We start from the raw sequence: 26,275 nt of genomic DNA on the forward strand, positions 1-26,275 counted from the left end.
TCAGGTTTATCTTGTCAGTCGGTGCAGATTGCTCTCCAGACCAGCTGATAAGGTCTATTAGAATACACAGGGCGCTAGACAGTGAGTGACACAGTCTACCTATCAGGATTACAACAGCACTCCAATGGCGGGCTGCCTGTGTCTACTTCATGGTTGAAGAGGTGGCTTTCAAAACGTAATCTGTTACAGCGTGCTGATATAGCCAGTTAAAGCTGCACAGAGGAGAGTGATGTAAGGAATTTGTTACACTTAGTTGCTGCGATTGGGCTTTCTTTTTACTGGTCTGCCTTAGAAATATATAAACTACGAAGCTGCAGAAAGGTTTGCATGTGCAGGTACACCTGAAAGTCCTCATCGGTCCGTACATACAACAACAAGTGGCTGAATGTTTCTGGTTTCAGGCGTAGATCCAGGGATGAAAGACTAAAGCTCTCGTTTGTGTTGTGGGATGAAAGGGTTTAAGAGCTCCTGGAACAAATGCAAATGGCCACAAGGGTGCTGCTACTGGGGTGCAGTGCAGCTAAACTTGCAAACACGGCTGCAATGCGATAATCGTTGGGGTCTATATATTGAGGCCCCCTTCCATCAGGGGTCAGAGAGCATCCTGGAGGTAGCAGGGATTCAGAGTTCCAAGCATTTGCCACCCAGTAACAGTAGAGACAGATAAATATGTTAAAGGAAACAATGCATGGCAGCTTCACTAGTGAGGGGGAGAGGGAAATACTTTCAGGGGGCCCCAGAGCTAAAGGGGGTCCCATGCATGCTGTGGAATCTCATGCTGCACTTTTGATATTTTGGTATCATGAAACAGACACACAAGTTCATTGCTTACATGTTAAAACACTGTTTCTGTGTGTCGATAGTAAGACAGTCGCTGTGTGACACAGACAGAAATGCTTATGTAGCTCTGGATTTAGAAGCAAAGGGTTCAGAAGTTGGCTGCCCGCTATCAACACACAACAACCTTGTCAAAGCAGCAGGGGAAAGGAGGTGTCTGCGAATCCAGCTGTTAAGCTGGGTGAGGTGTAGATGAATCAGAAGTGTGTGTGCGTGGAAAGGTGGGGGTGGGCCTCTTCTCACAGTAGAGAAATATAGTAGAATTTTAAAGCAATACTTTTAAATTTTGGAAAACTTGCTTGTTTGCTTGCTGAGAGTTAGGCGTGAAGATTGCTACCACTTTCATGCATTAGCTTAGCTTAGCACAAACACTGGAAACTGGGGGGAAGCAGCTATCCTTATCCTTATCAGTACTTCTGATGCTCACTATTTAGCATGTTGATGCTACTTTGTTTAAAGCGTACAAAAAGTTGCCCAAAAAAAAGCCAATTAATTTGCCGTTTTACAGGGTGACACCTCTTCCTAACTGGAGATGATGCAAACAAGTACGCAAACATCGGACTGTTTCTGTGTTTCCCATTAAAGATGTCTTTACCTGCTCCATGCATTAGCGAACAGGTTAAGCGACATGTTGCTTATCAGAAAAACTGCTCGCCCTGGCTCTATTTTGGCTTCATAGCTTTGCACACCTCCAAAAGTTTTTCAGAGCAACAGCAAGCCTTGGCAAATTTTCTTTTTTGTACTTAATTTTTTGTACTTAAGTTTTAGAGGTGCTGACAGGTGGATTTTGGTCAGGCAACCATGCGCTGCTGTCCAAAATAATCACAAGTAAATGCAATCATGATCATAACTTTACACATTGCCACACTTATTAATATCAGTTTGTACTGGTTCCTGGTTCGAACCCAGGATGGGGGAGCCTTTAGGTGTGGAATTTGCATGCTCTCCCTATGTCAGCTTGGGTTTTCTGTGGGTACTCCGGCTTCCTCCCACTGTCCAAAGACATGCAGGTTAATTGGTGACTCTAAATTGGTCTGTCTCTGTGTGTCAGCCCTGTGATAGTCTGGCAACATGACCAGGGTGTACCCCACATCTCACCAATGTCAGCTGGTATAGGCTCCAGCCACCCTGTGACCCCCAACAGGATTGGCGGTCACATAAAATGAACGAATGAATGAATGAGATGCCTACATGAAGTCTAAGTAAAGCATCAACATTTATTTTGCACTGCCTGTGTAATTTATGTGAACGGTTATTGCTTTTATTTATTGCATATTCACATAGTAAAGTGTTTAGATGTGTCTGTGATAAATAATCTTAAAGGACTATAGAAATATTACATTTAACACCAGAGATTTACAGATAGGGTCATGCAGCACATTGAGATGTTTCGTGTGATAGTGTGCATGTGCATGTGTGTATTGTGGGAAAAGAAATTGTATATCATTTTTCTCAAACTGTTGTATTAACTAATTTCTTTATTTCCAGTGTGTTTTGCTGTAATATCATCACAGTTATTGATAATTATAGCTCTGTTATTTGTATTTGATTGCTATCAGTGTATCTTATAGCCCATGCATGCTGAATGATGTGTGTGTACTCTGTGTGTGTGTGTGTGTGTGTGTTGCATGAAAAACTGAGAAAAAAAAAAGCAAGAAAAACGCCCAGTAATGGAGGACGCCCCGCCTCCATCCGTGGAGTTACCATGGCAAACGGCGTCGACGTCACAATAGAAGGAACGCCGTCTATAAGTATTGCAGGGTCTGCCGCGGCGGTTCGCGAGCTCGGATGTGTGTTCTGGAGGAGTGACACGTGCTGAAGAAAAAAAAAACGTAAAAAAAAAGAACGGACACATCCAGGAGTTTTATTTTGTTTTAATATTTTTATTGTACATAATTTTTAAAGGTGGATATTTGTATCTTAAATTTTACTTGAACTGGGAAGAATTAAGTCCACATCTGAGCAACCATGGGAAGAGGAGTGAGTAGAAATCTTTGTTTGACTTCGGGGATGCTCGTGTTTGTGTTGGGAAAAGCTGGGTTTAAAACTTTATCATTCAAACAAGTGGTTTAGTAAATCGCTGTCGGTGTTGTCAGTGGTGGGAGGCGGAGGGTTACATATGTTAACAAACGCAACACGGCTTTTTTTTATATATATATCTAAATGCTGCTTTCAAAGTACTTTGAGGACTTCCGTGTTTTCCACTCCCCCTTAAAGACAAGACCCCCTTTCATTTAACCAGGCTGGCGGTAAAGAAGTCAGTTTCCATCGCTGACAAAGATGCTTCTCACACGGTTCGGTGTCCGGTTACATAACGGGATGAGCTCAAACGCCTGGACTGTCAAAGTTTTACAGGCTAACGGTGTTAGCTGCAACGTTGCAGCTTCTGGAAGTTAAAGCGCCTGAGCTGAGAAAATAACGGCGTGAATGGCTGCAGGGGGTTATTTCACCGTGTTGGGGCTCTATTTTGGTTTATTCTGAGGCGAAAAACAGTTGACATATTGTCTTTATAAGTGTGAAATGATCACACATACATGGACTAGTTTTCCCGTCAGTGATGCTCTCCCCTCAGGAGCTGGTGTTTTGCCATTTCTCAAACATTTGGCTATTTCAGTGAGGCACTTTTTAGAGCAGCAGTGGGAGGTTCTGTGTTAAAAGTCCAACCCACGTTTTGCCTCTTGCAGGAGAGATTTGGAGCCCTGTGACCAATTATCTGCAACTTATCTTAAGTCTGATCTGCACACCTTTTAGGGAGAATGGCTGCGAGTGTGGCTGCTTTTTAGGCTGACACAGTTTGTGTGCTGCAACATTAGAAACAATGCATTGCAGAAAATGATATTAAAATGTCTGTGAAGTGAGAAAATAGCATGAAAAATGGTGCATTTGTGATTGTTTTTGCAGCACAAAGCTTGGATAAATATGAAATTTGCACCAGCTCATCATCTATCATTAACAGATCACATAATAGTCTCAGGGTAGTTTTTAAACATTGTAATGTGAGGTTTCAAGCTTGGTAAGAGGATCTCCATCTTCTTTGTTTTCTTCTCCCCTGCAGCCATTCAGCTTTTGTTTTTCATTCACACGCAGTTTGTTATAAAGTACCATTGTTTCCACTCCAAGTGAGATTTTGACAGAGGCATCCTTTAGAGGCTGTCATGTCAAAAGAAGAACAAGACCCCAGCAGCTCCACTGTTATTCTTCTGTTATTTTCCACCTACTTCAGTTGTATTGGTTGAAATTGAACCCCCGCTGTATGAAATATCAGTCGTCGCCACACCCTGCCATGCTGCGCAACAGAAACACTCATTATAGATTCAGCCTGCGAGGGATGGAGAGTTGGATGGGGGGGGGGGGGGGGGGACCCAGAGAGATCTGGCGGGAGATGTGAAGCAGAATGGCTCATTCAGTCTCGCTTCCTTCCTCCTTCTTCTCCATGGCGCTTTTTTACGATTCTAAAAAATCTCTCCTTCTCTCTCTCTGGGCTTCTTGGCCGCTGCTGGTTTTCTTTTCCTCCCATATGTGATGAGGATGAAAGCCATGCCCTGCCCCCATCCAGCCTCACTCCACTTCCCCACTGTGTCTTCCCTCATCTCCTACCCCCTCCTCTTCTCTCCTCTTCTCCAATACATTCAGTGCTGGCACAGACAAATAGCTAGACTTGGAAGAGATAATCGCCACTACAGAGCTTTCCTGGTGCGAGCAGGGAGAGGTGTAGAGGGAGGACAGGGAGGAAGTTGTTTTGTTGTAATGGAGAAGAATCAGGCCAGTGAGAAGGCGCACAGGTATGAGAAGAGTCTAGCAGTGCCGATTGTTTTTTTTCCACTTCCCCACCTCGTGTTCTGGACACGCACCTCCCGCTCATTGCAAATATGAGATTACCCTTTCACTGGCCCTGTCACGCTCGTCAGTGTTTTCTCATCACATTGGCAGCACAGTGCAATAAATGGGGAGGAAAAGCGAGGGAGCTGAGAGGAGCGAGAAGAGGGATTGATTGCTTCAGGGAGGGAGGTGGTGGTGGGGTGATATTAGGGGGAGCCAAGAGGCACCAGTTGCCGCATTGCCACTGTTGAGAAACTTGGCCCCCAGGCATGATGGAGAGAAGGGATAAAGGAGGCAGGGGCGGGGCTGAAAACTGATAATTTTCTGAACTGCAGTATTAATCAGTTACTCTGATGAATGATCCACTGCGGCACTTTAAATGAAGGGATCATTTGCAAAGGGTAGCAGGTAAATTTGTCTTTATTTTAGTGGTACATCTCTCTTTTCTGAATGAATGAAGGTGAACTCATAAATTTTCTAACATATAAACCAGTCAGCTGTTCTTACTGCAGTCTCTCCACTGACTAGTTAACTGGGCAGGGTTAGCTAACCCTAACTGGGAGGCAACTGGGGGGAATCTGACTAAATATTTAAGAATCTCACATGAATCTCTGTTTTTTTTCTCCCTGCTGGGCTGAATTATAAAGTTGTCAGCAATTTAAAAATCATCACAAAATGGGAACTTTTGAAAAGAAGACTTACTTTTTCTGCTCTGTAGATATTGAAGGTTCAGTGTTTAGGATTTAGAGAGAAATATTGGCCTATTATACTGTAGCCCAGAATGGACAAACCAAACACTGGCCACCATAGTCCTCAACAAGAGCTATGAAAAAAACACCTATTTTTAATGTGGACTTCTTTATTCAATGTTTTAACCGGTTTAAATCACCGGGTCTGTTTTGTTTTGGAGAGAAGAAGTCCTCTGCCGATAATTCGGCTCCTGGTAAAAATCTCCCGAGTGTCCGGGTCTAAAGTTACATGAAATAGAAGGGGAGCACCGATTAGCAGGTGGTGAGCTCATGGCCTGTCTCATATATGCCAAACATGGTTGGAGAAACACATATTTGTAACGTGAAACAGCTTTATTCAGTATTTTTACCGGTTTAAATCACCTCATCTGTTTGTTTTTGAGAGGAAGACACCTCTGCGGATAATTTGGCTCCTGGTAAAAATGCCTTGAACTGAAGGAATTCTAAGTGGGAGAACTTTTAACTGGTTGCAATCTGCAATCCTCACCACAAGCTGCCTCTAAATCCCCCTAAATCTTACACACTGTTGATTGGGATGGTGACATTTGTGCAGTAAAAGGGAAAAAGAAGGGACACTTAACTGCTCAGCTGTCTTTTAGGTGTTCATAGACAGGGACACTGAAAACTGGCACATATTTTGATGCAGAGAAGAGGGGGGGTTAAACTAGCATCTATCCTAATGCACAGTTTAAAGGTATGTTAAATGTATGACAGGCAGATGATCTCAGTTCTTGGGTGTCTATGAGATTATGTTGCATCTCCAGTTAAAGCTACCACTTGATGCTGAAGATATGTTTGATATCTTCAGAGCTTTAAAGGTGTTTTTCTTTAGGAGAAGGGGGAAGATAAATTCCCTAAAGGAGGATGTATGTCGTTCGTGGCCAGAGATGGCAACACTCAGCCACAAACCACCCTCCCTATCTTCTGAGTGAGGATTCTGCTGGTTGTTATTCACACTGTTCTTCCCACTGTGAGCTGACCCAGCATGTCAGCCCTCGGCCACTTTTCATCTCAGCCAAAGGGGCACCCTGACTACACCTTCACATCCATTCTTCACAGTCTGTTTCCCTCTTGTTCTCTCTGTTTGTACCTGTTTTCCTTCTCTCTGTCCCTCTCCCTCTCTCTCTCGGAGGAGGATTTAACATTCTTTCCGCTTGGCAGTCATTGTGTATTAACCGGGGCTTTTGTCACACGCCACCCCTTGTCTGTGACAGAACACAGCGTACTCCCTCTCTCCTCCTTCCTCTCTTTTTTTGAGCTCACTCCATCTCCCGATTCCTGTAATTTCCCTTGCCTCATTGTTGTGCCTTGTTTCATCTATCTTTATGCTGTTTCCCTTGTCTCCTTTTCTCTCCCTCTTTGCTTTCCTTTCTCCCTCCCTCCCTCTCTTCCTCTTGTTCTTTCACATGCCGTCTCCCTCTTTGCGTCTGTTTGGCTAAGCAGCTTGAGCCGTGCGATTTGTTTTCTGTGACAGCTCTTTGAACTTTCGCTGCAAGCCTGTTGCTCAGCGAAAGTGGAACATTCACATTAAAAATAACAAACTCCAGAGCACACTGTTCCTCTGCCTCTGTCCGTGCATCTCCCACATGAGGAAATATGTATTCTCTATGCCAAGAGAAAAGTCATCTCGTAATCCAGGTCTTAAGCACCATGGCCTGAATCACAGGGTAGTTGTTCATGTGATTATGACAACATGAAAAGTTTGAATAGTTGAGACAAACATGTGTGACACATTCAGCTTTTCCCCCTCTTGAGGAAATGATGCAACATGTAGCTATGGTGTTTTGGCCAGTTAATGTCACGGAGGTGTGGCCAAGGCCTGAAAGCGAGGAAAAAGAGCCATTGATTGTGTGGTTCATTCATTCAAGTCCAGAAGAGCTCCGGGTTTTCTGTTCAGCTCTGAAATGACTTGTCTTTTTCCCACAGAGAGAACAATTTACCATTAAGAGTTGTTGTAGAATATAAAATATTTTCTTGTTGGACAAAAGATCCCGTGTCTCGTAAAATGACATGAGATTTGTTTACTTTATTAACAGCATTATAAAATGCAGAGTTTAGGAAAGAAGAAAGGCTCTCTCTACTTGTCAAATACAGACACTTGGTCACTGACCCCTCACGTCAAAATATGACACACTAGGTACTCCTCCAGCATCAATTTTGTATGTCCAGAGGCGGCATGTCAATTTATGCTTGTTACATTAAATGTGTCTTTTCAAATTAAACTTTTTCACAGTTTCTGCTCATTAAATTCCTACACTCTTTTTCAAAAATAAAAGTAGGCAAAAAACAAAACTTTCTGACTTTAGGCAAGAAAAGTATGTGGTTAGGTGAAGAAAAAACATCATGGTTTGGCTTAAAGTAAGTACATTTGTTACTAACGTAATCACGTCACATGATTTACTTCCCGGGACATGTTCAACTAGCATAGTGTGCTACACGTACTGTAGTGATTAGCCTACACATTAGCCGCTACTGGTTGCTAATTGGTTAAATTGTTTGGATGTGTACTCCCAATTTTTACCAGTGCTGTATATTTTGTACATAATTTGTTTATTTTCTCACCATTGTCCGTAATGTCTGTATAATTTCCAATAACTTTAAACACAAACTTCCAAAAGGTACAGCCATATAATATAAATTTTGATCCGAGCACAGTCAAACTGTTTGCTTCCTAACATGAGCAACGGCTGTGTTTACTGTGATGAACTTCAATACCATGGCCTGCCTCAGCCAGTGACATAAGCAACCTAGTGGCATGCTGGGATAATACATTTCACACAAATCAAACATATGGTTCCAGCACATCCTAAAACACTACTTTGTTAGTAAAGAAACTTGTTGATCCCACAGTAGTTGCATGTAGGATCAACGCCGCTACAGGGTGCCTCTGTGCGTCAGTGTCTGGCACCAACAAGCCACTGAGCAAGTGTTAGTATTTGATAAGGTTAGGAGTGAGTCCTGGTTGAGAAAGGACTCGTCAGGACTGCTAAGACCCAATGGGAAAATGACTGGAGGTGTCTCATCATCATTTCCAAAAGTGTTAGTTTCCACATTTGCGTCTGTATGAACTAAAATGCAAATCCCAGAGTTTTCAAAATGAAATAGCATTTTCAGAAGTATTCATTGTAGGGGTTTGGAAATTCTGAAGTAGTGTAGATGCTGGGCGTAAATGTTGCAAAAGTTGTTGTTTTAAAACAAAGATGTGATACTGTGGATGCAGCCTAACAACTTTGCAGATAAATCCAAGTGGAAAACCTGCAAGAAAGTCCAATGAACACAAAGCTTTTGAAGAAATAATTAGGTGTGTTCTTTGCAGAGGATTGTGACTCAATGAAAGTTGGCGATTCTTTTTGTCCATGAAGTTTGAAGTTCCTTAAGAGCCACGTCATGTCGGCAGCAGGATGCCATATTAAACAGGATTGCAACTGTGAGATTTTAACTGCTTTTCTGTTAAAGGTTAGCAGAGCTTACAGTGCCAAAAGATATAAACTCATTTACATTTTAACTGGTTTTCTGCAAATTCCAACAGGTACTTTACCACTGTATTGTCACAAGTATGATGAATCCATATTCACCTGTCAAACAGCAAACAAAAGCACTCTAAGTTGATGGCGGCAGTCTGTACATTTTTAATGTCAGCGGTGTTGTGCGTCACTCTGGAAGGAGAAAAGTGCCCACAAAGTTTCCAACAAGGAACAGCATTGATTCATTCATTCACTTTTGTTCTGCTGGAAGATGGCTGAAAGTTTCACAGGACGTGAAGGGAGTGTTAAACACGTCGCTGTGTAAATTAACACACTTTCTTTTCACTATTTAAACAGAAAGAGAAGTAGTTGGAGGAAATGTAAGAATAAAGGAGGAGGGAGAGGTATGGGGGAGGAGAGAGGGGACACTGGGGAGAAGGAGGCAGAAAGAGAGGAGGGGGGGAGGGGCTACCACACTCAACTCTGTCCATTCACATATCTGAAGAGGTGTGGCAATAGTTGCCGGTAGCAACCGGTCAAAGTCCCAAGGCTATGTGTGCATGTGTGTCGGCACAGTTGAATGAGCAGCTTGTGAATCTGGCAAAGACCCTGGCACTAGGAAGGACAGTTCATAGGAATTCAAGTTGGCCTGTATAGAGTGTGTGCTTTAAAATATGCGGCCACTTGACCGAACGCTCTCCTCTGATGTTTGTTTGAGCCCACAGGACGTTGTTCTCTCAGGCGGGGAAAGAAAGGGGGGAAGGGGAGGGAAAGAGGCCTCAAAATTCTTGGCTAAGTTGTGTTTTTTGGGGGGTTCATGGCTATTCAGAGAGGTTGGCTCATTCAAATGTTTGAAGGGTTCCTCACTCAAATCATTGGCTTTTCAATTTGACATATCTCAACTTAGTTTCCACCAAAAGTTCAGTTAACTTTCAGTCACTTTTCCTGAGTTCCTTCAGTTCCTTCAGCTGACACGGGACCAGTATTAGTCTTCATTTACGTATGAACACAACACTGTAACCTGTATAACTGGACTTGATGTCACAGACTGAAGCATTTTGGTCTATAATCTGCACTCAGACTATGATCAGATTCAACCATAGCCTGTCAGGCAGTGCAAACAATCACCCGTAAATAAGCTACATTTTTGAAAAGTTTTATTCCTTGGCCTTGGTCCATTTTGAAATTCCCACAAATCTCCATAAAGGCTGAACTGGCCCACATGCCCGTGGTCTTAACAGTCACATGAAAAGATTTCTGAGCCTTTTGGTATTGTTTTTGATGCAGATTTTATGGAAGTTGTTCAAAGGGCCATTGTTCTGTGTCCAGTAGGCTTTTGCGTGTGTGTGTATGTGTGTTTGTGTGTGTGTGTCAAAGACAGACTCCACACTGGTTTATGTTTGTTTTCATTGGAGCGTCACCCCGTTGCTATAAAGCATCCTTCCATTTCTGCTCTCCCTGCCCTTTTCTAACCCCCCTTCCCTTTGTTCCTCCTATTCTTTGATTATTTTGGTTTTCGATGAATATGGTGATGCGACCTTGAGTGCTATCCCTCAAGGTTAGGGTTTACTTTCTTGTCTCCTTTGAGAGAACATCATCTTTTATCTGAAAAACAATGCAGCATAGAAAAGACATTTCACCTGTAATGCATAATGGTCACATAAGGTGCATACCAAAAAGGATTTTTTCAAAATTTCAGACCAGATCCACTATATATGCTACAAATTTGTGAAATAACATGGTTGCGTTTGCAGAACCTCTACTAAAGGAGCTTCCATGGACGTAATACTTACACAGAATTTTATGAACTCGAATTGCATTAAAATAGCATTGGGCGTATAAAGTGTCACTGTAGCATCTTATATAATGATAAGTACAAGCAGCTGGGCTTTTGTCTCTGTGGCAAGTTTTTCAAATCAACACCAGGAAATATGTGGACCATGACGTCATGTACAAGTACAACAGGATTGTGTCGATCCTATTAATACTATTGACCAGAGCTGAAGCAGAGAGTTTAGAACATTGGTTCTCAACTGGTGGGTCGCAGTCCAAAAGTCAGTCGTTGGTCCATTCTGAATGGACCACAAGTGACTTGTAAACATGTCAAGTTTGTAAAAAACACTCTTTATTTTTAAGTACTGTGAATTTCCAGCACAGAGCTTTTATTTTGAAGTGCCGTCTCCTGCTGTAGAGTGAGTGATTAATGGACAGCTGCTTGACAGAGACGGCAAAGTAGCTTGACGACATGGTTGACCACAAGTACAAGACTGATTTTATTAAACTGCGTGGACCTTGAACTAATGATTAAGGAGAAATCTGGACCCAGTGGCTGGACCAGTTGGGAACAGTTGTTTAAACTTTTTTATTATAATTATTATTTTTATGCAATTGCATTCATCCAGTGTAAAAGCTGTTGTAATGATCAGGCACATTTCATAAAGATTTATTTCCCAAAGAAACTTGATTTTAATAAATGCTAGGATTTGTTAACTTTCATTTGGTGAGTTGCTGTCATGTTTTGGAAGATAATGTATAATGTTCATGATGCACGGTGCAAAACGCCACACATTTCAGCAGCATTTAGAATACGATTTGGTCATTGTAAAATGTGAACCATTTGAAATGGCTCTCATAATTTTTGGACAACCTTATAGAGTAAGAGTGTTTTCTTGCCTTTTAGACTAGTCGACTAGTCTAAGTTTTTACTACTAAGAAGTGATTTGGGAACTCTGGACAAGGGTAATGCCATCCCTACAAGAAAAGACTTAGAAAAGACGTTTAGGAGACTGAAGTCTGACACCCTTTCACATCTAAAGACAATGTTTTTAACACATTGTCTTTAGATGTGAGAGGGTGTCAGACTTCAGTTTTATAAAAGTCTTCAAAGACAGGGCTGCAGCATTTTTTGTAGACTTTTTTCATTCTCCACAAGAGAACAGAAGCTTGGTCAGGTTCTTGTTCTCCCTCAGAGTCCCCTCCATGTTTCCTGTCTTACCGGTTATCCGCTTCCTGTTTGGTGCTGAGGAGAGTGCATCTATTGGTTATTGGCAAGGTTCACTTCACTGAATGCGCGAGCCAAGACAAACAACCTACGATAATATGAAACATGTTTGATTTTATTGGAGAAAAAGAGTTTTAAGACCACCTTACACCAAACACTCGAGATCTCAGGAATGCGAATGAAATTTGTCTGCTGCGTTGAAATCGCTTGTCAGCATAAGATGAGTAAGCTGACTAAATCCCTGCCAGGTGTTTTTAAAGCTCATTTGAGTGTGACAAGTGAACTTTAGAGTCAAAGTGTCTGATTAAACGGGACTCTCCCTTGAAGGCACACACACAGGTGTTTTGAGATTACGTGGGGGAATTACTGTACACGCAGTCACCAAACTTCACATGCTAATAAGAAAAACCACAAGTGTTCACGTGGGGGCTTTAATTGCACTAAACACAATGAGTGAGTGCGTCCGACTAAATACAGAACTGAAACTGAAACAGAAAACTACATGAAGGTGGAGATGTGTCATCATCAGCAGCTTATTTTTTCTTCCAGGGAAGTGGTTGTCTGAATCCAACTATCTTGACTTTTCAGTCCACTCAAATATCAAGAGTAGGACGCTGTGCAGCAGCTCTGGCTTCACTGTTCCTTGTCAGATATAAACAACTGCTGGTCTTGACATGGGAGCATATTTACAGAGCAGGGTACAACAGCTTGAGTTTGAACATTTGAATATCAGCTCACTTTTTTAGTATGTTGTCAGGGATGACGTGCCCTGAAATGGATTAACATTTCTATTTTGGCATTTCCTCAGCCTCTGTTTATTTAGCTGAAGTGGTGCACTTGAAATATCAGGTGTTTGGATCTTATTGGTTGCTATGTCAACATGTAAGGTAACCAAAGTAAGCGACTCCTTCTGTTTTCTCAAGCATTGTAAGATTGCTGTTAAGTGTCATTCATTGTTAATTGCTTTTAGAAAAATACACTTGTTGGTATATACCCTCTTTATTTTGATTATGAGTTGGCGTACTTCAGCAAAGTTTAATGCTTAAAATTCAAATTATTTTCGTCATCAATTTATCTGGCATTTATTTTCTTGGTCTCGGGGAACAAAAAGCCATCTTTGACATAGTTTTAGAAATTGAGAGTATTTTTAAGTGTCTCAAATTTCCCATGTGAATGCTGGCATTGCTAGAATGCTAGAATGTGAAAGATTTGTATGAAATACAATTTGGATTTGACAGTATTTATTATATTCTGATAAGTGTTGTCAAAAATATCAATTTGTCAATACATAGCAATTCTAAATATGTTAAATGGTTTCAATGCTCATTTTCTGCAGTGTCGATCAGAGTTGGGTATAACGCGTTAGAGTACTTTGATTACTTTTTGCAGTAACAAGTAACCTAATGCGTTAGTTTGCTGTTTGAGTAATCAAATACTTAAGTACATTTTCAAACAAGACATCAGTTACTTCCGTAACTTTTAGAACGCTGGTCCTTCAGCTCTGAAACAGCAACGGCTGTCGTTTGGTTCTAATGACGGAGATAACGTTAAACCTATCAGTCTAAAAGAAGCCACGGAGTTTGTGGCTCGCTACGTGGTCAGAGAAATGCTGCCGTTGTCTACGGTGGAGTCTAAATAGGTGGAGTAGGACTCACTGACAGACATATTTCAGACTCAGGACTTGCATTATGCCTGGTACACGCTACACGCTGGTTCTCACCAATTATCCCCGGTCGTCTTTCACAGCGTGTGTGATGTCATCGGGTTATTCTTGTCCTATTTTTATTACTGTCACTATTATTTGAGTCACTGTGTGTCTGTTCATGTGCCAGCCAACATGTTGTTGTAGTCACCTAAAAGCGTCAGCAGATGGCAGGAGCTACATTTGAAGTACCATACGAAAACTGTCAAGCTACTGTATCTTCCACAGGAAGTTCTGACAAATGTTTCAGAATAAAAGCCTATTTAGAAAATGGAGGGATTCTCTCAGCCGAGGTTATAAGGGGCTTTTAATTTCAAACAAGTGTTGAGTTTGAAATGACGGTGCGATATGTTAACTTTACAAAGACAACGGAGCGGATAAAAAGTAAATATATAAACACACAGAGGGATTAATAAATAACGGACCGTCTATAATGTAGTTTGTTTCAAATGAAGCTGGGAGCCTCTGCAGTTGTGGTGAGTAAAAGCCCCGCCGCTATTTGTTAATGTTATTACTTTATGTCTGACTGTGAGGATGTGCCATTGTTCGCTAGCTTGATGCTAATGACAGTAACGTTAACTCAGCGGGTTGACAAAGTGCCTCTGCTGTTTCACACCATCATTTCCCCCTTTTACTCTGTGTGGTAACATCCCTAGAGGAAATATTAAAAATGCTGGGGTGTTGTTGTCATACAGTTGTCTACGGCAGCAGATCGTTCTGTGTTTCTACTGGTCAAAGTGACGGCTGTGATGGGAGAATTGGATCTCAGTGAAGGGCAAGTGGTCCATAACTTTAATTTTGGAGACAAAAAAATGTAGGCTTAGCGCCCTGTGGTCCATTGCACAATAGGAAATGTAGAATACTCAAAAGTACTTTAAAAGTGCTTGAGTTACTTTTCTCAGGGAGTAACGTTGGAAGTACTTTTAAAGTAATTGAGTTACTTTACTCAGGGAGTAACGCAGTAAAGTAACTGGTTACTTTTTAAAAAAGTAACGCAGTAACGTACTTTGATTACTTTTAAAGTAACCCTTACCCAACACTGGTGTCGATACACTACTGTTCATTGCTTCCAAGAAAAGAAAAGTCGTCATGATATAGCCTTGTTTTATTTATCTTTAAATAAAAAAAAAAATAAAAAAAATTGTATGCCCTTAATGATAGTTTTCCCCACCCTACAGTCATATTCAAGACGTGAGGCAACAAAAGTCAGTGAAAGTGAACTGCAAAGATTACCATTACTATTAAAATCATGACAAATTGCAATTGTAGTGTCTGTCAAAATAATCACATCTGACCATTTTGGCATTTTATTCCCCCCTGTGGTATTGAAAATTGTATCAAATTTCAATGTATTGCATCAGAGTTGGAAATTCCAGCATCGTGACAACACTAATTCTGATTGACCCACTGTCATTCTACACAATATATCAAAGAAACAATAAATCTAATGGCTTTGTATTAAAATGAGGCTCAAACAAACAACATGTATACTTGTCATGTCCGTTGGAAATAAAGTCTGCTTTCAGACTCTTGACCACATTTTGTGAATTATTTGCCTAAAGCCAGATGGCCTCGGGGGTCCAGAGGCTAAGATCTGGCCGCAGTGATCCAGAACCAGACTCAGTGTTTTCCCAGCTTAGCCAGCCAGGGGGCTCGAGCAACAATAACAACATGTGCTGGGATCACACACTCTGCTCTGGTGACTCCCTGGGAAACTTTAAAAGGCTAATGCAGTAGAAAAACAGTATTAGTTAGCATATTTCCATGACTGGGCCTGTGTGCAGGACGTCCGTATGTGGTCACTCCACTTTTGTGCCAAATGTATCACCTGTAAAGAGTTTTCAAAATGGCTGCAGTACACCGTGGCGATGCATGCTGTCAGTTAGCTCATTTGTAGTCACTTGGTCTTTGGGCAGCCTCCCTTGCTCCCTGCTAACATGCTAAAACCTCTGATCCTTGTACGCTGCTGAATTATGGATGAGCCTTAACCGCTAATCGATGTTGGCTTCTAGTGTTGTGATCTCCTGTTACCTACCTGAAACACACACAGGTTTAACTCTCTCACCCTCTCTGTGATTAGCACACGCGCGCGCGCACACACACACACACACACACACACACACACACAGAAGCATAGACATTTTTCACCTGTTAAGTGTTGCTGCCAGCGGTCCTTATCAAACATGCCCCTCAGGACCAAAGCCACAGACATATAGGACGTATATCACATCTGGATGCTAATTATGGGTCGGCTGTTGTATTTGTTTACAGAGGGGGGTAATATGATTGAAATCTTATTAAAAATTTCAAATTAAAATATGTTAAATTAAAATATGTTCCATGATATTTCACATTTTTGGGGAAATTCCTTGAAACCGTTTAAAGAAACGAGATCAAGAGTCTACAGCCATTCTAGGCAGTACTTGGGCACAGCTGAGTTTTAAGCTAAATGCTAACATCAGCATACTAAAATTCTGCATGCGACAATATGCAACATCGCCCACAATGGTCCAACATAACCAAAAAAGGTTGACAAATTTCTAGTGTTTTATGGTATATTTTGGTATGTTCTTATAGTATGTCTGGTATATTCTGGTATACTCTCATGGTATATTTGGACAGGATGGTTTTTGTACCATTACATTATCTAATATGTTTTTAAGTTCATAATATCTCCACGTGTATTTTTAAATCTGTCCTTTTTATTTCTTTATTTCTTTCTTTTCCTTTTTAAGTTTCTCTTTTTCTCTTTAACAAGTATGGTCTCCCTCAGTGTAAAAGAGTCTAGCATTTCCTAGGTAAACAAGTCATTTGCTGCATTCAACTTTGCATACTATGCCCTGTACAATAAATATTTGTACTATCATTCAACATACCTTTCTGTGAGTAAACATAACAGAAGCAAAAGGGGCGTTACATTTTTGACATGTAACACAACAGTGTTGGCCTCTAGTGTGACATATAACGTACGTGTCAGCAGTGTTTTATAAACAATACTGCTGGCATTAACGTGGCAGTAACGATAACTTACCGTCACTGTTATATGATGGCTGAACTTGTCCTCTGCTCAGAGGGTAAGGAACTCCCAGACCTCATTGTTTTCCCAATTTGTGGATGTTTTCGGCTGCTATTCTTCCTCTTTGTGTTAGCTGCTAACTGCTATCACCTACTTTTTAAATCTCCAAAATGGTGGGTTACACACATAGCATGTCAAAACCTCAAACCTGTACTGCCAATGATCCCCTCCTGTCAACTGTCACGTATATAGACAGACATCATTTTGGGGCTGTTACTAACTCAGATGCCACCTTGAAGGCAGGACAACTCTGTCCCCCCATTCCACGATTTTACCTTTTACACAGAATGGCGAGTTGGCATAACAGGCAGTGGCAATGTGAAAGGAGCTAGTGACATGTAATGATGTGACCAAACAATTATTTGTGAAAATCATAAAGTCTGAACTAATTTGAAATTTTATTACACTTAGCAAAGCGAAATGAAGTGGTATTAATGAGCTGTCTTGGTCACTGTTTGCAATCGTCTGCTATGAAAATAGTATTCAGTTCACTTACCATTGGTTTCATACTAAGCTTCCTGACATACTAAAAAAATCTTATACTGTTTTATTGTATTATGTAGCATTTCAGTTAGCAATTTCTGGCTCAGGTACTGTATAGAAGTGTTAGAAGAGAGGTAGAATAGATTTCAGAGAGAAGTTGGGAAAGCTAGTCATAGACCATGGTATATCTCAGATGACATGTTTTCCTAGTGTGAACAAAGACATTCCATAGTTTGACATTATGTATGCTGACTGTGTATGTGTGTGTCTGCATTTTCTCCGGACAGACAGTCTTCTATACTTAAATATGCCCTTTAAATAAGATCAGTGTTGTTGCTTGTTTAATTTTTCCTCGTCTGATCGAGCATCAAGAACTCCAGCTTTCAGTACCACACAATCCTAGTTCACAGGTTGTAACTTTAAAGTGGTGGTTTGTATCTTGGAATTAACAGTTATAGTTTAGAGGTGTGGTAGACTCAAGACAGTCTTGTAGATGGATTTTCATATCCGTGTGAAAATGACATCAGGAGTGGCTACGCTGGCCATCTGGATAATGTGAAATAATTTAGTTAGGGTGTGATGTGTAGGCTCATAAATGCGCTGGTGGCAGCTTACCTGATTATACCTGTGGCAAGACAGCCGGTGGGATGGATCTGACTTGGGAAATAATTTTGTGTTGGGTAAGAGATGACTTTTTGTTTTTGTAATTCTCTTTTATTGGTTTATAATGAGAAAATGAACATCCATAAATCGAATTGCCAACCACATGAATGTGAAGGTATTTCAAGCATGAAAAAAAGGGTTAAGAATACGTACATAAGTAAAGAAATGGATATGGTCTTTAAGATATTGGATCAAAATAAACAGACAACTGGTGACTAATGGTTGCACTCCATTGTGGTTCTAATATTTATTCACACTAAGTACGTTCTAACATTTGAGACGTACACTATTCATTTTGAACAGCTTGAATTATGAATTAATGAATGAGTCCTACTGGGTAATCAATTCGTCAACACTCTGTATTTCTTTTTTCAGCCATTTCTTGGTGAGGGATGTCTTCATGCCACCAGTAGTAGTTCTCTATTCAAGTTTCTTCAGTTGTATCAGTTACACCAGCTCAAAACTAAAGGTGATTTTGGTTGAAAAGACAGTTTTCTGGGATGCCATGAATGTTAGTCCGAGAAGTTGTTTACGTCCATGTGACTTTCACCACTTATTTGTATCTCTCTTACATATTTAGTGTGTGATTTAGTGCTCCCATTTGCTGATTTGTTGAATCTTTTGGGCTCTTTAATTTTCACTTTGGCACCTCTTTCCTCCTCCCTATCTCACCTTCTCTCTGTCAGTCTGTCTCACACACCCTCTGGCTTACAGCTGTCTGGAAGCTTGGGCCCGGGCTCAGGCCTTTTGTTGCTCTGTCAGATACAGTGACTGCTGATAATGAGTTGATGTATGTGGAGGAGACGGCGGCAGGAAGGGAGAGAGAGGAGGCAGACTGGCTTGAGCTGACAGTGTGATAGGGGATGTCAGGTGGGAGAGGAGTCACACAAATTAAGGGTATTAGGATACTTAAATAGTGTGTTTTTGTTTTTCCATGTCAAACTTAGACATTTTCTCTGTTTAATTATAATCTGTCCTGCCTACAGCGACGTAATTTGTGTCGCAGTCAGAGTTAAAATCAACAAAATGTCCCCTCATGTGATTACCAGTAAATGACTCCAGTGTGGTTCATTGTACCACTCTGGGGTTTGGCTGAGCTGCTTAACTGGTGAGGTTATGTTTAGGAAAACTGTTGGTGAATGAGTTAAGCGATGAGTATTTTCTCACTCAGGCGGCAACACTCTTTATTGCACACGTGGGTGTTAAAACAAGCAAATTTTGTTTTCACCCTGCAGCGTAATCTGTCTCGCCATGCAAAAAGGCAGCACTTATCTTTCAACAGACCAAAAACCACATGATGCTTGCTCCTCCCTTTTGTTGACGTACAGAAAGTGTCACTTCTGTCTGATTGTTCTTCAGGTTGCTGATCAATAAAACATTGCAGAAAGTACATCATGGGTTTGGATGATTGGTGGAGCAGAATGTTACTATCCTGTGTTTTATTTGAACATGGATTACTCAGGATTAATACTCAATAAGCAGAGATTCAGTCTGATGCAGTTTGACCAAAACAAAAGGAAAATAGTTTGTCAAAAGCTGCTCTCACAATAGAAAGCTCTGCGAAAGTTTGCAAATTCATAAAAAGTGGATCCCCATAGAGTTGTTTCTGCAGTGACAGATGGCACTGGTGTCCATAAAGCCAGCATCCAAGACTGTTTTATTCACGCTCTTCTGATCCGACAGGGCTCTTAATCTCACAATCTAACTGCATGTGACAAGTAAAGGGTGCCTCTTTTTTTTTTTTTTCTTGGATTGTCAGTTAAAGTTTGTGGCAGTTTGTCTCCTCAATTTAGGCCACAGTATTCTCAGTTTTCGACTTGGCTCTGTTTATCCTTTTTTTTTTTGTATCAGGTTCGAGGTGCATTGACCCACATGGAGTCCTTAAAAAGATGCAGCATGACAAAATGTCTTCTGGCATTTTGAGTCAGCATCAGACATCACATGTGCTCTCGTTGCATCACACACACCTCAGCAGTTGTCAGCATGTTACTCATGCACGGCATCTTTTGTTGCTAGGCAAAAAAGTTGTGACCGGAAAGTTTCGTCAACTTTTGGAGAATGATGAGCCTTGTAAAGGGTTGTTGTGAGATGTTTAACAGATAGCAAAGAGAAGAAAACATTACTGCTACGCAAAATTATGATAATATACCTGACTGTAATTGCTGCTTGTTAGTAACTAGGTGATTTCACATCTCTAGATCCCTAACAGTTCTCAGTTTACAGCCATGGTTAATATCAAGAGCTGTGGGTACAATTGTGTGTCTGAACTGAGGCTCACTTTGCCAGAATACTTCTCATTCAAACTGCTTTCACAGTTGCCAAATGCAGCTCCACCTAAAGGGCCCATGATATGAAACACCGGCAAAATGTTACAATTTTTTATCATTTAAGTGGTAATACAGGACCTTGGAGGGCAGTTCACACCAAAGTATCCATAATCACGTTGTAGAATGTTCAGTCTGTGTATTATAACTTTGTTAAAGCTTCTGTGTTGCTGAAAGTGCTCTATGAAGCTCCATCAGAGTCAAAAATAAGAAGCGACCAAATATGGATAAGAGGGTGGTGCCATGGAGGAACGAAGGGTGGATCTGAAAGAGAAGTAGAGAACACTATTGGCAGACAGCCTGTCACTCAAAGCAGCCGTACCCTTGAATATGTGTAACTTCAAGACTTAATGTAAATGGGTGTTTCATTGGGCATTTTAACATGGGGGTCTATGGAGTTTGACTTGCTTTTGGAGCCAGCCTCAAGTGGCCATTAGAGGAACTGCAATTTTTGACACTTTTGCTTTGACTTCATTTTTAAGCCCTGGAGGCTGCCGCATGATTGTGTCCCAGTTGCCAGCAGAGCTAAAAGACTAATCCCATTCAAACAGACTTTGCGCTGTAATCTTTAAAGCAAAAGTTGCGATTAAGAACAACAACAAAAAAACACCTGTGTTGGAAACGCTCGGCCCCGTGAGCTTCACGTGCACATTCACCTCCCTGCACTCCACAGGAAAAACAAACACATGCGTGAATTGACAACAATTACAAAGAGTTACGGTGGATACGCTGAGAGCAGACAGGTGTTGGCGATCGGAGCAGAGAGTCCGCATGCTTCCCTACCAGCCTGAAAACTGAAGCAGGAACAGTTAATGACATGTTTGGCTTTTGCTATCACTAATAGTATATGCTATTAAACATTGTTTCTCATTTCTATCCTTCTCGTTGTGTTTTCAGGAAGGACGCGAGCAGTATGAGCTTGCTGCGACCTCGGAGCAGGGCGGCAAGAAGAAGGGGAAGGGGAAGAAGAAAGAGAAGGATATGGATGAATTGAAGAAGGAAGTGGACATGGTGAGTGTCTTGCTCTTCCTTTGATTGTCTCCTACTCTCAGTATGACCATATCCCGTCCTCTTGATTGTGTTGTCTTTTCTCCCTTTATGTATCACTACTTGCCTCCTGTCTGTCTGTTAAACCATGTACAAAAACTGAAAATATTATATTAGATTTATTATTTATCAGAAATGAAAGGTCTTAAAGTGCTAAAATGTATATATAATTTGTTTTCTGGAACAATTACAGCTTATTATTCACTTATTAAGTATAACATTAGTCTAATATTTAATTCAAGGTTTTGTTGTATAGTGTAATTTTTAAGCTTGTCTCCTTAAAAACATTGTCCTCCATACATACCCCTCTCTTCTCACTTCATCCCTTACCTGCCATCTTCCTTCTGCTCTTCTCTCACTTATTTCTCCTACCCTTCCTTTTCTTCCTCACTTTCTTTTTACCTCCCTGGTGTCTTTTGTTGGCTCCTCATCCATTCATTCCTTTCTCCCACCTGTGAATGTCTCTCGGTCATTGTTGTTGCTCTGCCTTGTGAGAGGCAGTCATTTAAAAATGAAAGGTCAGCACACAATGTGTTGTAAATGTCACTGGCTCTTGGCATATTGAACACACACATGCGTACAGTAAATGCAAACATAAACACTGGACTGACATCACATCCTTTTCTCTGTGTGTCCTCGCAGGATGATCACAAGCTGACCCTCGATGAGCTCAATCGCAAATATGGAACAGACCTCAACAACGTGAGTGAGATAAAGAGGAGAGTGTGCTGCATTATGTGTGTCTGCTTTTGAGTGTGTCTCACCTTCAGCTAGAAGTCTCAATGAGATGTAATTTTGACAGCTAGTGTTCATTTGGAAAAGAGCATTTCTATCAAAGTGTCTCCTTTTATCATGGAGATCAGATAAATATCAAGTATCTGGCTGCCGTTTGCCATTAACCTCCATTTTTCTCTTGAGTCCGTCAGTTGATATTCAAAGATGGATATAACAGAGGACCCTGTTTAAAGTGGGAAGAGATCTTTCCTCACATCATGAAGGAAATGTCATGGAGGATGTGATCAGCCACTACAGGTTTTCTAGACAAAGAGCGTTGATACGAGAGAGAGTGGGAGAGAAAGATGAGGAGCGGGAGGGTTGCATGGAACAGGAGGATTGATTTTCTTTACTGATCTCAGTATTTAGCTTTAGAGGTGGTGGTAGGTGGATTTTGTTACATTTTGGACAGAGCCAGGCTTGCTTACATTTCCCCCTATTTCCAGGTTCTGTGCTAAGCTAAGCTAAAAGGCTATAGCTTCATATTCACCGTAGAAATATGAAAATTGTAATGATCTTATCTGTATCTCAGCAAGAATCAAATAAAATACTTTACAAATTTTCAAAAAAATACCTCTAAATGTGTACAGTGAGGAATATTTTCCAAAAATATTGATCACAAGTTTTAGAAACCACCTTTTACTTTATTTCCAGATTAGAAATGAATGATTTCAGTGTTTTGCAGGATGCTCCACTGTCTTTAAGACATGCCTCCAACCCCCCACCACATTCAATCACACACTCCAACTAGCCCTCTCCACTCATGCAAATGTGCTCCTGATCATGCAGGAAAGATCAAGGAGAATAGTTAATCAGTGCCTCTAAACTGGGGTCCCCAAGCCCTGCGTGTGTGTGTGTGTGTGCGTGCATGTGTACGCAGCAGTTGTGAATAATTTATCAGCTGCAGAAGCCCCTGTGCCCTGATTTCATATGATCCTATTTGCCTCCTCCTTTCTGTCCTGTAACATCCTCTTCTACCTTCCTCCTCTCCTTCTTCCTCTTCCTTCTGTTTTCTTCCTTCTCCTACCTGCCGATGGAGGAAATGGCCCTGTTTTTCTGTTGATGCTGGGTTGCTAGGCAACTAGTAGCACCTACAGTGCCCCCCCTGGACTTAAGATATGTGTCAGTGAGTTTGTGTGTACATGTGTCTGGAAAACAATAATGACGTGCTTAAGTTATGGTTGTATTTACAAATAGTTTTAAATGTATCTGACTTCCTACATGTCATCAGTAGGGTTGGGCAATATGTTTAAATTTTGCAGGTTGAGCAGTTATAGCTTGACCAAGCCCTTTAATTGAACTCCTGTCCCTGTCCCAGTATACAGGCATGGGAGGGGAATCGATTTATTGACCTAAGTATGTCCGTCTCTGCTACGATAGGTGGCGATATGCCCCCTTTCAGCTTGCTAGTATTGGACCTCTTTCTGGTTGACCTATTACGTCACAGACCAAACAGTCGGCAAACAAGTTAGCTACCATTAGCTAGTGGCAAACTGGTACCATGGCTGTACAGTTTGTCCGTCCAAAATTGCATGGCTTTGGATGTAGATTTTGCCATGTTGTTACCGGCTTTTTCTTCTGATATGCATTTATTGCTTCAAAACTTTCGGGTCAAAATCCGGGTTGGGAACTGTGGAGCATGCTCAGAGCGCCTCAGCCAGTTTGGGTCTGATTTACTGTATACACGCAGGAGTAATTCGACTCCCAATTACATTCTGGGTATGTTAGTCCAACTTTGAGAAATTCAGTTTAGTACGATTTCAGTCAGACTAACATGTTAACATGTGTTTTAAAAATCCAGTTTCAGTCGGACGAACACAATAAAAGTACTGTCTGCCCTTTACCTGTATTTCCTTATTTTGTGTTTATTTTGCTGTGTTCAGGATGTTTTTGACATGTAGCCACAGGCCAGTAACAGTGCTTAGGTGAAGTCGGAACTGTATTAAAAGAAAGTTCAGAAAATTGCGGACATAGCACCAAAAAAATCACAACCATAGCAAGGTGAAATGCCAAGCGGACAAAGCTTATTCCAAGATCGCTTTTGCGAACAGTAACCGACATTTCCTGCATAGTATACCTTTAACTCAACGTAAAACACACGTCATTCAAACTCGACAGAACCAAATAAAACTCACCAAAACCGTCATAGTCCAACAATCACCAGCTTGGCTTGGTTGAAATAAACTCTTGCTTCACAGAGTTAGATGTGAAAATATTCTGGCTGTACATGCTGCTTTTCCGCTGTCTCTCTGTGCCAGTGCTGGCTTCTTTGAGCTACCCATGTTAGCTTGCTAAACAAGAACCCATCACTGAGAAGTCACACACAGCCAGACCTATCTCCACACTTTGTTTTTGTGCCGATCAGCAGCTGTCAAAATAAACTGACAAAAATTGCCCAAAAAACAACTGGCCAGTCACAGATAGTTCCAGTCACAGATAGTTCATATATTCCTGCAGGTGCCCCACCCTAGTCAACACATGACACATCTTGGAGCATCTGGCCATGAATCTTAAGTCTCATCACCTATCGTAACTGAATCTGTTTCTTCCTCTCACCTCAGGGTTTGACTAGTGCGAAGGCTGCTGAGATTCTGGCTCGTGATGGGCCCAATGCCCTCACTCCTCCTCCCACCACCCCAGAGTGGGTCAAATTCTGCAAGCAGGTAACATCAGCTCCATTGTAAATTGCACACCAACTGTCTTTATGGTACAGGATTGTCATGACCATTAGCAACGTTCTTTCTCTCTTGATGCCTTCATGGTCTTTAGCTTCTGTGTTAAAGTTTAAATGTAGCCTCAATCTCCCAATTTACAAGTTTCCACAAACTGAGAAGGCGCTTATTTAAAAGGTCACTCTTGCTCTGTTTCCCTGCAGATGTTTGGTGGTTTCTCCATGCTTCTGTGGACCGGTGCCATCCTTTGTTTCCTGGCCTATGGTATCCAGGCTGCAATGGAGGATGAGCCCGCTAATGATAATGTGAGAAAAGGTCCTTGTGGTGTATGTAGTGTCTTGATGTGACAGTTGTAGCTGGATGACAAGCTATCAAGCTAATTTCACACAATGTTGATTTTGTTTTTATGAGGGCAAAGCAGGTTTTATGATGCATGAAGTCTGTTGGTGCTATGAAGTGAGCAATTTGTAGATTAATGTATTGAAATATAAAATATGGTCATTATCAGGGAATAACTGTACGGAAAACAGCATCAAGCACAAACCAGCAGATGATGTAGAAACTGTTTACATTTATCCCCCAAGTTAGACGTAAACTTCATTATACCTCATGTAAATGTAATATTTTTGGCGTTCGCAGTTGTACCTGGGTGTCGTGCTTTCTGCTGTCGTCATCATCACTGGTTGCTTCTCCTACTACCAAGAGGCCAAGAGCTCCAAGATTATGGACTCCTTCAAGAACCTGGTCCCACAGGTACCCCTCACACTTTAAACCTTTATTTTTTTCATCTATTCATCTCTGTTTAGTTTGATTCCTCTAACTGCATCAATGTTTGATCCCTGACTGTTTTGTACATATTCATAAATATACTCAGCTTACAATAAATTAACACTGTAACACTGAAACCTCTGCTTTGAAAGAACCTCTGTATTGTCACCATGTCAACTCATGATTTAGTATGTTAATTTAAGGTCTTATCCACTTTGTGGTACAAAAACAATTGAGTCCTCTTGACACACAAATCTCATTAGCCCTATTAAATAATTCGGAGGTTAATTATGAAAATCATTTTCATCATTATGAAAAAAAAAAGCTCTGCATGCAGCTAAAACAGACCGAAAATGAAGCCGTCAGTCTGCCTCTCTCCTCTGTCTTACATAAGTGTGTCTCTGTCATGTCTCGTCTTGTAGCAAGCCCTGGTGGTCCGTGACGGTGAGAAGAAAAACCTCAATGCCGAAGAGGTGGTGGTCGGTGATTTAGTGGAGGTGAAAGGTGGTGACAGGATCCCTGCTGATCTAAGAATCATCTCTGCCCACGGCTGCAAGGTGGGTACCCTGACACTGAGTCTATCTGAGACTTATATTTGAGGAACAATTTCTCCATTTTGAATTTCAGTCTGCTGCTGTATTTTCCTTGGCACTTGAAATTAGTAATATTTGTTTGCGCCTTGAACTGCTAGATGTGAGCAATTACCAACTATGTTGTTTCAAATAATGTCAAGAAACTTTTTGTTCATATCTCTGACATTTAATTATCAGACAGTGCCTCATGAGTGCGAAGTAAAGCTCAAGGCACCATATTTCCCACTTAGACTTTAGATAGATGGACTCGCGCTTTTTCACATGACTAGTCGTAGTGTTATTATGGGGACAAAAAACAAGTCT

At 41.2% G+C, this 26,275-nt stretch overlaps 1 protein-coding gene across 1 annotated transcript in view; it reads left to right on the forward strand.

Annotated features, from left to right (window-relative positions):
• The first annotated feature begins 2,560 nt into the window (after positions 1 to 2,560).
• LOC117250162 (sodium/potassium-transporting ATPase subunit alpha-1) overlaps positions 2,561 to 26,275 on the forward strand; it is a 36,311-nt gene continuing 12,596 nt past the window's right edge. The window contains exons 1-7 of the mRNA XM_033616195.2: positions 2,561 to 2,817; positions 21,016 to 21,129; positions 21,808 to 21,867; positions 24,501 to 24,602; positions 24,815 to 24,916; positions 25,251 to 25,364; positions 25,802 to 25,936. Of these exons, the coding sequence (XP_033472086.1) occupies positions 2,806 to 2,817; positions 21,016 to 21,129; positions 21,808 to 21,867; positions 24,501 to 24,602; positions 24,815 to 24,916; positions 25,251 to 25,364; positions 25,802 to 25,936 (639 nt within the window). The 5' untranslated portion in view covers positions 2,561 to 2,805. The remainder of the gene's footprint in view (positions 2,818 to 21,015; positions 21,130 to 21,807; positions 21,868 to 24,500; positions 24,603 to 24,814; positions 24,917 to 25,250; positions 25,365 to 25,801; positions 25,937 to 26,275) is intronic.

This window comes from Epinephelus lanceolatus, chromosome 24 (assembly GCF_041903045.1).
Source record: "Epinephelus lanceolatus isolate andai-2023 chromosome 24, ASM4190304v1, whole genome shotgun sequence".
Classification (NCBI taxonomy): Eukaryota; Metazoa; Chordata; class Actinopteri; order Perciformes; family Serranidae; genus Epinephelus; species Epinephelus lanceolatus.